Source organism: Chanos chanos, chromosome 4 (assembly GCF_902362185.1).
Source record: "Chanos chanos chromosome 4, fChaCha1.1, whole genome shotgun sequence".
NCBI lineage: Eukaryota > Metazoa > Chordata > Actinopteri > Gonorynchiformes > Chanidae > Chanos > Chanos chanos.
Genome location: NC_044498.1, coordinates 22,887,126 through 22,898,656, shown reverse-complemented (window position 1 = coordinate 22,898,656; position 11,531 = coordinate 22,887,126). Strand labels below are relative to the sequence as shown.

At 36.9% G+C, this 11,531-nt stretch overlaps 1 protein-coding gene and 1 long non-coding RNA gene across 4 annotated transcripts; both read left to right on the top strand.

Moving 5' to 3' along the window:
* Positions 1 to 4,227: 4,227 nt before the first annotated feature.
* LOC115809475 (complement C1q tumor necrosis factor-related protein 3) lies at positions 4,228 to 6,137 on the top strand. Of its 3 annotated transcripts, none has more exons than XM_030771142.1 (4): positions 4,233 to 4,628; positions 4,867 to 4,965; positions 5,416 to 5,562; positions 5,759 to 6,137. In XM_030771142.1, the coding sequence occupies exons 1-4, from the start codon at positions 4,421 to 4,423 to the stop codon at positions 6,046 to 6,048; spliced, it is 744 nt and encodes a 247-aa protein (XP_030627002.1). In that variant the 5' UTR covers positions 4,233 to 4,420; the 3' UTR covers positions 6,049 to 6,137. The 3 variants fall into 3 exon arrangements, with proteins under 3 accessions (XP_030627004.1, XP_030627002.1, XP_030627003.1); XM_030771143.1 differs by having other exon boundaries at positions 4,245 to 4,628; positions 4,879 to 4,965; XM_030771144.1 differs by lacking the exon at positions 4,867 to 4,965 and having other exon boundaries at positions 4,228 to 4,628.
* Positions 6,138 to 6,554: 417 nt separating this feature from the next.
* On the top strand, positions 6,555 to 10,959 carry LOC115809868 (uncharacterized). Its single transcript, XR_004025240.1, has 2 exons — positions 6,555 to 8,632; positions 10,801 to 10,959. It is a non-coding gene; the product is annotated as an uncharacterized LOC115809868 (long non-coding RNA).
* Positions 10,960 to 11,531: the final 572 nt, after the last annotated feature.

Below are 11,531 nucleotides of genomic sequence, written 5' to 3'. Positions count from 1 at the left end.
ACTTAGAATCATTGAAAGATACTGTAAAATCAGCATCAGGCCAGAATTAGATTATTCTACTCTAAATAAACTGCTTGATAAGACAATTTGCAGTATATTATTATCATAGAGAGGCTTGCATTTCTTCCCCCCCTTTAATAAAGTAAGTAAAAAGTGATAGTAAAAGAAACATAGCAATAACATTAGGCTGTTTGGATGTTAAAGACAAATTAATAAAACCTTGCTGGGGCTATTGCTCTGCCATTGGCTTAGCTCTGGTTTAACTACATTTTAAAATATCTCAGCTGGAGACATGTTTAAATTATCGCCATCTCCCATTGAACGTCAACTAAATCAAGTCTACAGTGGATTTCAGATAATCCTCAGAAAAGGGACCTCTAGTGGCAGTTAGGTGATTTTTAAATTGGGTTTAGTTCAAAACGTAGGTGTGCATTAAAGTGCAGGTTCAGAGGAAACAGCAATCGACTTGTTCTGGTTTAAACTCATTTTACATTGTAAATTGTAATCAAGCTAATGATAGAGCAACAGCTCACTTTTCTTCAGTGATTTTTTAAGCCAACGTTTGCCACCTGCTCTGAACTGTTGAAGGCCACTATTGCCAGGCCAAAAAAAATTGAAATGGAGTGCTAATCATGTCTACCAAGCCATGCCTGATAAGGAGCAGGGGCTCAAATCTCTAGTCCACCATATGCTGGAGTGTAGAGGTTCAGTGTCTTTATGAGGCCACAAGGGATGGGCATGTTATGGCCTATTCACACGAATGTCACTTAGTGGATGAAACATCAGAGGAATTCATAATGCTACTAGCTTTGATAAGATTAATTTTTTTTCTAAGTACTTTAAAAGAAAGATTACCCAATGGAATTGACTGAGAGTTTGCTACTGTATTTGTGAATTGTAAACAAACAAACCATGCTTCATTTTAGACCTGAAAACAATCTTAAAACTGTTTCACTATAATTGTATTGTTTGCTTTAATAGACAGAGGAAGAATATCAGTGTAATTCATAAGTAAACACACCTATTGTTCAGGAGATGAGAGTCAGAAAGATGAAGGTGGAGATGAGATACAAAATAAACAGAATGGAAAACAAAGCCAGGACATTTGAATGGTACCCAGAAAGGATGGAAGGTCCCAGAACTTTTTGAAAGACTACACTGAGCAAGTATACTCTCTTAATACCTGTTTGTTTTTCTTTTGCCAAAAAATGAATAGCCTTAAAAACCTTTGGCTGATTAAACTCCACTACTGCCAGGAAAAGTTTTAGGGGAAGCACAATCTATAACATAACCTACTAAGCCATAACTATCAGATTTCTCTCCTTTAAAACATGAAGGACTGTTTAAGATAAACAACATGCGTAATATACAGATATGAAAAAAAGAAAAGAAAAGAAAACAAAACTTTGTCTCAGTTTTTTTTTATGTAAAACTGTCAGTACATCTGCCAGGATTGGGGAATCTGGCCGCCCTGCTGGCCATCCTGTGTATTGTCGAGTTGTGCTTTTGTTTGTTTTGGTTTTGCCATGTGCTTCTGTTTGTTCCTGTGTACTCCTGTCCCCGCCCCCCACCTGATCCCTATTATTACCTGGTTTGTCTCCTCCAATAGTCTGTCTCTGCTGTTTATTGTTCTGTGCATTTAAGTCCTGTGTTTGTACCTGTTCTTTGTCGGATTGTGACCTTTTGTTCTCTCTGCCAGGCCGTGTGTTTTGCCTTCCGTGATCTGTAATTTTGGCAGTGTTTGCCTGGACCTGTTTTTGCTTTACGTTTTGGATTTGGTTGCCCTGTGGATCTCTGGCTCTGACCTTGTTTGTATCCTGTTTTGACCATTCTTTTGCCTTACGATTTGGATTTGTTTGCCCTCTGGATTTGACCTTGGACTGGACACTGTTTTTGAGATTGGATTCTGATTTTTGTTTTGAATAAATCTTATTTTACTCAGTGGGTCTGTGATTGGGTCTTGGTCTGTCAAATCCTCACATAAAACCACCAGCAGATGAATCGCAAAAGAGGGAGAAAAAACACACTGACATACATACACACAGAGCTCAATGGCCAGGGTTTCCTTGTCATTCCTGGCAACTATTAGCTTTGATTAGCCAGAGCAGGGGTCGCTGGCAGTGTTAGCAAGGTAACAAGTGCTGTGCTGTGGTACAGTAGACTGGACTAGAGGTTTGGGCATGGTGGCACACTGGCCTTTCCTGATTGGATGAATGACATAATGCAATGAGCAATGGCCCATTTCATAAGGATTCTCTGGCTCGCTCCAGTTGGCATCTGTGTGGGGTGCACCTGAACTGTCTGACCCAACCATTTATCAGCCTGTCTGCTTCCCAGATCCCTGATCCCTGTTGGCCCATAAGAAACATTTAAAAATTTAGGCAGCTGATTAGGAAGATGTGGCCAGGTTCAAAGGCTATACTGGACAGCATAGCAGCAAAATGCCAGAGAGTAAATACGATAGCGGAGCACAAAAACAAAAAGCCCAAGGGCTGAAAGAACACTGTGGCTAAGATCTACTAATCATCTACTAATCATTTGGATTTTTGAACAATGTTCCATCCATCTCCATACAAGAGCAGCTATCTTTGTACAGGAACAGCTAATCTCCAGAAGAAATACGCAGGTGATCTGGAGGAAGATTTTGTGGACGAAATTGGACAATTCAGAAAATTTATTAAAGAAAACAAGAACACCTCAGCAAGGTCATTCCTGCAACTTATAAGAGGAAGGAAACTACAGTCAGTGTTTCCAAATGTTGATATAGCACTGCGACCATTTATGACCCATTGTGGACTGAGATCCACAATGGGTCAAAACAGACTGAATCACCTGTCTCTGATGTCCCTTGAAAGTGTTATTCTGTGCAAATTGGATTTTACCAGCCTCATTAAGGACCTCTCTATCAGAAAAAAAGAAGAAAAACTTCGGTAGTAAAAGGTAGGAATATGTATTTATGATTGTGTTGCTTTTGTATTATTGCTGTTATTATGTGCTGCTGTCATGTTTGTTGTATTTTTATGGCTTTGTTTTATTGGAGTATTGCACAGTGATTTGTGTCTCTGTAACGATGTTGTAATTTTACCTCAGTAAAACAGGGTGTTCTGTACTGCTGCAGATGTTGTACCTGTTAGTTTAGAAAGCTAAAAAAAAATCACAAATTACCAACATACAGCCTTATAGAAAGAGCATTATGAAAACCAAATATCAGCTCAGTATGTGGCAAATGCCTCTGTATCTTTAGTATTGTGGCCCCTTTACCCCTATGACTGCTGAGAACGAGGCTCTGAGTTCTTTTAACTAAAACTAATAACTCTTATCTACACTATGAATTGTTATAGAAGGGTTCCTTATTTAACTTAGTTACTAAATGTAGGTATGCTATGAACTTGTTTGTAATTAAATCTAGTACCTGTATGTTCTTATTCTATAATAAACACAAAATTATTAAAGTGTAAAAAGTATTTACATTATATTGAGTCTCAATGAAACAAAATAATTCGAATTCAAAATCAGATGTCAGGCTCCAACATAAAATAAAAATATCCAAAGGCTATGTTGAAAAGTAAGTACAACCAAAACTCTGCAATGCACTTCTCAATTCAAATCTTTCAACTACAAAGAGTCCTGTCATTCATGTATGCTTAAATGCAATGAACATTATTTACATATTATTACATGGCTTTGTTGAATACTCGATTCTGATTGGTCAATTACGGCATTCTACGGTCTGTTATTTCTATTTAGCAGACAACTGCTATGTATAACAGACCGTTGCTATGGAAGCAATAAAATAATTTTTAAATCAATAAAATAATTTTTATATCAATATTTTGAGTCAAATTATTGATTTCTTTAGTAAGTAGCCGTCTAATAAGTGGGATAACGTACAGCGAGCCGATCATTATCGCGAAATAAACTCCGACAGGGTGATGCAGGACCCCGCCGCGAAGTCGAAGTGCTGATAGCTACGTTATCCCGTGTACTCACACATAAACAGTAAAACTGGAAACTGCAGCTACACTTCTAGCCAAAGTGTAACTAGTCAGTTACCCAATCCTCTCTGCTAACGCATAAGTAAGCTAAATAAACCCCTTCAGGGTGATTCAAGACCCCTCCGCTTCATAAGTGCACTCTGAATAACACTATTTGAACAAAAATAGGACCTACTTCTAGATTTTTCTTTGAAATATTATCCTATTCTTTTATAAGGATTACTCTTATATAAGAATAGGGTAAGACTGTCTCTAGAAAGATTGTGCTTTTTTATTTTGCTTTGTATCAGGCTTTCCTTTCTTTCCTCATGTTTTTCCTTTTTTTAAATCGATAAGATTATGACCTTCGTTCGCTACACTATTAATGATTGATTTCAAACAAACACACAATCTCAAATAAAAACACATTTGGTCACATCAGCAGCATGTGCAGACTGGGACAGTCCATTCATCTCAGGCCCAAGAAAGAACCATCTAAAATAGAGATGAAGATGAGGATGATGCTGATAATTCCAGTTCACGTTATAATGCTAGTGTACCTGTCAGTATCGGGGGCAGAGGACACTATGACTATTTTAGATGAGGTGAGAGCACTGAGAGCTGAGTTTAAACATCTGAAGAGCACATGCCAAGGTAATTTAATATTATACAACAATATTATTATAACAATTGTTTTTAAGTATTAGACTGCCTAAAAATAAAAGAAATTGTGGAAAGTACTTGTAAATGAAATTGAAGTTGTTTGCACTGACAAATGATAATTGGACAGACTGGGACAGTCCATTCATGTCAGGCCTCTAGAAATAACTGTCTAAAATAGAGATGAAGATGAGGATGATGCTGATAATTCCAGCTCATGTTATAATGCTAGTGTACCTGTCAGTATCAGGGGCAGAGGACACTATGACTATTTTAGATGAGGTGAGAGCACTGAGAGCTGAGTTTAAACATCTGAAGAGCACATGCCAAGGTAATTTAATATTATACAACAATATTATTATAACAATTGTTTTAAGTATTAGGTTATCAGATAAAATAAATTTGTGGAAAGTACTTGTAAATGAAATTGAAGTTGTTTGCACTGCCAAATGATAATTTTCTTCTTCTTCTTCTTCTTCTTCTTGCTCTCACCCCCCGCCATGGTTACATGAGTCAGAATCCACTGATTTTCTTGACTTCAGATAAGCAATGTATAGTTTTCAGCACGTTTCCTAAACTCAGCTGACTCTTGACCTCCTAACGAACTTAGCAGGAGGTTATTATCATTTTAATTCTTGGGTCTGTATTAAACTGGAACACGCCATGTTCTGTCTTTCATGCCTGGTAATTTACCCTCTGCTTCAGCGTGATGTTTTGGAGAACATCTGACATATAAAATATTAATATTGATGTGGATGAATGTGGTCACTTTTAAATCCAGCCCGCCATGTGGCCTTCACTGCTGTCCTCAGACCCTCTAATCCAGAGAAACTAGGGTATGGCAGCACTGGGCCCTTTAATAAGGAAATCACTCTAATCCACAGCAGTGTTCTTACCAATGTTGGTGATGCATACGACCAAACCTCAGGTAATGAGACTATAACATTGAATCACCCAGCAACATCTCTTTTACATACATTTACATAAATGTGTTTATATTGACTTACTGCTTTCAAAAGTGGAACAAGTTGAAATTTGGAAATGTTTCACTTAATAATATAATTATAATATATATAATATAATCCAAATAATATAAAAATAACTGGTGTATTGGTTTTACCCAGGTATATTTACTGCCCCAGTGAAAGGAGTTTATTACTTTACCTTCACCACATATACTTGGGCAACGGATGTTGATACTGGTGTGAGTCTGTACAAGAACGATCAGCAAGTCCTGCTTGTGTGGGAATTTCAGGACAAACCTGACAATGAAGATTTCGCATCCAATAGCGCTACTTTGCTTCTGGAGAAGGGTGATACAGTTTACATGCGCTTACCCTCTGGGTTCCAGGTCACCAGCAGCGAAAAGTCCAACATATGTACTTTCAGTGGTTTCCTCTTGTTCCCAATGTGAAACTATCCTGAAAAGAAAAAGCTGTTTTCTCATCTTATTGCATTGTGCCTTCCAAATGTGAAAATCAGTAAAAATGCAGTCAAAAAGCATCTCTGTGTCATTGCCTTTGAATGTCATCAACCTGTTGAACTGTTCATAGATGAAGTATGTGTTTTTTAGGCATTTTTTGTAAATTAACAAGAATAGTTGCATTCATAACTGGTATGAGTATGTAATCATTATGCAGTGGTGTTACACTATATCTCTGGCTGTATGACCTTGGATTTCCTCCACAGTTCCTATGGGTAATGTGGAAAAACAAACAACAACAAATCCTCACTCTGATTATAGTGCTATCTTTTCTTGTCCTGCAAACTTGACATCCATGAATAAAATTGTCCTAATTTCATAGCATTTCACAACAACAACAACAAAAAAACCTCTCTCTTTCTCTCTCTCTCTCTCTCTCTCTCTCTCCCTCTCTCTCTATATATATATATATATATATATATGTATATATATATATGCTGCAGGAGGTGTCTTGCATCAATTAAAAGACTATACAATGATATGATATGAAGATAACATTTGGTCTTGCCTTACACAATGGTGAGATAAGGATGATAACAATGATATTTTAACGTTATTGTTACCAACTTTCCACAGTAGCCCAAGATAGAAAGTTCAGTCAAGGGACATTCTAAAATGCTTAACATGATAAAGCTTAATGTGGCTTAATGTTTCAAAACTGCGATCAATGATCACCAAATCTCTCTCGGACAACTCTTGTCAGAGACACTTTCACGTATCAAAAAATCAAAACAGAAATCCTAGGAGTATGGTTGTTATCTCATGTTAACCGTTTTCCTCTCCATTGACGCCCATTATAAAGAAAAGGCTTAACAAAACAGCAATCAGTGATCACCAAGTGATCACCAAATGATCTCTCTTTCTCTCACAGGTACAGCCTTCCTCTCTGCATCATATGACTGGACTTTTCTCCTGTGGCATAACAGCCTGATCGAGTGTAAGCCAACAAAAAACAGGACTGATTGTCTGTTTTTTTTTGGCTTACACTCTTCAACTAAGGAGTGAATCCACATCCTGGCCTTTGTATGGCTGTCAACTGACCCTTGTGAGCTGCTGATGACTGCACAGGCATACACAATGGCAAAAACACCACAGTCATAAACACTGGCTTGTTGTGGGACAATTATGACATCTGTGACTGTCCAATCAGACACCTGAAAATCTTCTCCAGCTGCTGTGTACATGCATGCCACAACTTTCAGGAGAGTTGAGCTTGCAGTTTTAAAACTGTGGATATTTTCCTGATGTTAGAAGATATAGGAAATCCTTGAAATCTTTGAAGTGCACTTCAATTAGAATTTTTAAGATGGGAGAGAGCTCATAACAAGAGACATGTGAGAGCAATTTGGTGATCTTTGATTGTAGTTTTGGGACATTAAGCCACATTAAGCTTTTTCGTTATAATGGGCGTCAATGGAGCAAAAACATTTAACATACATAAACTTAGGTTAACTTAACAACCATATTCCTTGGATTTCTATTTTGATTTTTCAAGAGAAGATTGTGTTTATGACAAGAGATGTGTTAGAGAAATTTGGTCTTCTTTGATTGTACTTTTGGTGTATTAAGCTAGGTAGCTTTGCCCTTTCCCTTTGGGCAGCAATGGAGAGGGCAACACTCAACATAACATAGGCCTAACTACCATATTCCTTGGATTTTAGTTTTACTTTTTTGATAGGAGATGATGTTTATGACATGTGAGATGTCAGACAAATTTGATGATCATTGGACGCTATTTTGGGGCATTAAGCCACGTTAAGCCTTTTCCTTTTAATGGGTGTCAACGGAGAGGAAAATGCTTAATGTTAGATAACGTCCATACTCATAGGATTTCGGTTTTGATTTTTTGACAGGTGGAAGTGTTTATGACAAGACATGTCTGAGAGAAATTTGGTGATTATTGGACGCTGTTTTGGAACATTAAGCTACATTAAGCCTTTTCACATTAAATGTTTTAGAAGGTCCATTCAGTCAACAAAGTGTTTTTTTTCACTAAGTATTCTTATTGTTTAGATATAGTGGCTGGGTTTTTTTGTAAACTCGGTGCTGACTGCTAGTGCTAGCTGGTTCCAGGTAGTTTGAATGTTTGTTGTTAAGATGATGCAGGATGAAACTAGTATTGTTATGATATTTCAGTCATCTTTCATAATTTGCAGGTTGTTTGGGAGCGATTTTCTATTTTATTATGGAACTTGCAAACAATTTATTTAACCTTTTCTGCTGTTGCCATCCTTCCTCTTGTTTACCAAGGGCTCTAACTGGAAACTGAGTGCACGTGAGATCTACAATTAACAAGTACTAGATGTTAATGTAGAAACTCGAGAATTGATGTAACTGCTTGAGAACTTGAATGCTCGAGTACTCTGTAAAACCCCTAATATATATATATTTCTCTTCTCTGCACTAAACCATGTGGAGAGCTGTTTTCTGATGAAGACATGAAGGGAGCAACTGAGAAAAGAGGAACAATGTGAGGAAGACAAGAAGACAGGAGAGTCTTGGCAAGAAATGAGATGTGAGGCATTCAATTCATCCTCTTTTTCCTTCTCACAGTGCAGCTTAATTAATTATCTTTTTTTCCTAATCAAATTCTTTTGAAACCTCTTGAAAATTACGTTGGATTATTTGGTGTGGTTTATAGGTTCGTTCAGATCTATTTATTTATTACTAATAAGGGTTTATGCAATACTAAGGAAACACTTACAAGGAGGTAATAATTTAGAGTTCTGCATATTAAAAAAATACCTCTCTGTGCAATGATCAACTGAAATTAACTCTCGTGAACATAAATGAAAAATAAAAAGTCAGTAAGTAAATTAATAAAATGATGACAGTGAATGAATGTTTGAGACACACACACTTACTGTAACCAAGTGGTTATATTTTCATATTTGAGACTAATTCCATGTTTGAAAACAATTTAATTATGGTTGGCGAGCTCGATTTGGAAGCCACTAAAGTAGAAACATTACTAGAATGTATGAGTGGTTCTTCCTATTGGCATTTCCTGCCATATTCTCTATTAACTTGGTCTTACAAAGCCTACAAGGAGTCCAGTACCATTTGTTCGCTAGTCCTGAATGAGCTATTTTCCTTGATGTTCTTGTAAAATTTAACAAAGGCAAGACTGATTTTTTTCTGAGAATGCTCTCTGTTAAATACGTGATGGTCTGGAGAATTATTTTATATGGTGATTTTTTTTTTAAACCAGTTAGATTTCTGAAAAATAGTCTGAACATTTTCCTCTTGGAAGTCATTTAGGCTTATAAATCTTCATGCCATTTTAAATTGTTTATCAACACTAGTAAAAGGTAAGAAGAACAGCTTTGAACGATTACATTTCACTGTATTTTGACCCCATTTACGCCCTTTTCGTAGGGAGCATCACACTAATTCTCGTCAATTTCAGTCATTATACCAGAACTTGACAATTCATTTTTGTCATCTGAACAGTTTTGTCAGACTGATTTGAGGCACAACCTGGGGATAAGTCTTGATTGGACTTTTTAGGAGTGAAACATCAGTGCAGTAGGAGGGCTAATATAATGACACACAGATTTCAATATCAATAATTTTTCATTAGCAAGCTAAAAAGAAGGCCAAGCACCAGGTTGAACAGGTAAAAATGTTAGTATCAAATCAATTGCATAAGTTTATCTATCTACCTGCAGACAGAAACAGGAAGGTAAATGCATGTGTTTATACCAACAATCATCCTGATTTTGGTCTATTCTTTTCATGTTCTCTTTTATTCTTCTCCCACAAGGTGGTCAAAGGTCAGGCAACAACTTCTGAAATCGATTTTAAGGTTGATTTTATGTTTTTTTGACAATAAGTGATCTGCAACTGAGAAACATTCAGTGGGTAGTAGTTACCAGGACCACATATCTTACTTCCACTTCAGGAAAAAAATCTACATTTTGAGGGTCCATGAGAGTAGGAGAAACTTTTAATGTAATCAACACAGATAATTAGCAAGATCCTCTTTAAATCTGCTGGAAATTTCAATTTCACATGAAGGGAAAAGGCTATTTCTTCAGTCATTAAACTGAAAAAGCAAGGAACCCAACCAGCTACTAGCAATTTGAAACTTTGGGGTTTCAAATCCTAAAAAGCTGGTTTCTGGACTGAGAGGGAGAGAGAGAGAGAGATTGACACTCCTGTGGAATTCTGAACTCTGTAAGACTGGATTCTTTGTTAAGTATGAGCATCATCTGCTGAAAGCAATCACTGTCCAACTAAATGCCACTGAAGGAACCTCAGCTATACCCCACCCTGCGTAAACACACATGGCTGTATTGGCATCAGTCTGGTTAAATGTGATCCATATAGCTGAATGGACAGTTAAGCAGTGTTAGAGATTTGGTTCTTTGACCATTCCTCTGTTTCGCAGAGCCACACATTAAAGAGAATTTCTTATCAGACCTGCCGCTGGGGTCATTTAAAGTGGCTAATTCAAACCTCCAGGGTGTTTAGGAAGCTACTGACTGCATCATAACATTTGCCTTGTTCAGCATAATACACATTTCTAAAGGAATAAGATCATCAACACAGAAAACAAAACAACCACTTTACCTCTGTAAAAAATACAGGTTTGCTCACATATGAACTTACATCTGTTAGTTTAAAATTGATGATAGACTTTGAGAGCTGAATGTAAGTCTATTTGTGTTTGTGTTGAAGGAGAAGTCAAAAGGTGAAAACTGTCCACAGAGGGTCAGCGGCTATTGAATTCATCAGTCTGGAAAAGGTCAAATCAATCTATTAAAGTTCCAACCATCCCCAAAGATCTTTAACTGCCTATGGTGGAGAGATAAACTCTGAATGTTGTGTGGAATGAAATGTGTCTAATTATGAGATTTCTTCTTCATTAAGAAAATGTCCGGTCCGGTCATTCACACCAAAAACTGACCATACAAAACTGCTACAGGACAGCATGGGCTAAGTGAAAGAGCTACAAGGTATTTCTGTCCATCTGTGTCAATGTTATTGTTTTTATTTTTCATATGTAAATGCCTTTCAACAAATCTTTGATTAACTAACATAACTAACACATTTTAGAAAGTCTGTGTCTTTTTCAAAGTCTTTCTGCTGAGGCTATTTAAGAGTGTGCAGACATTTCTGTGGTTCAAGGGCATGACTGTGAAAACAACGTACAGCTAGTCCAACCTCCATGCAAGTGGAGAAATATAAAAAAATTTTAAAAATGTGATATGAGAAAGGAACTCCTTGAGAGTACCATCCTCTGACAAACCGCATACTCTGAACAAGCTTGTGTGCCTTGTCATCCCTCCCCAGAGAATCAAGATTTATTGAAACACCTTAAAATCCAAAACCAGCCAAAAAAAAACCCCAAAAAAACCAGAGACAAACACATCTCAAACACAGATGTATTTGTTTGCTTTGACATAATT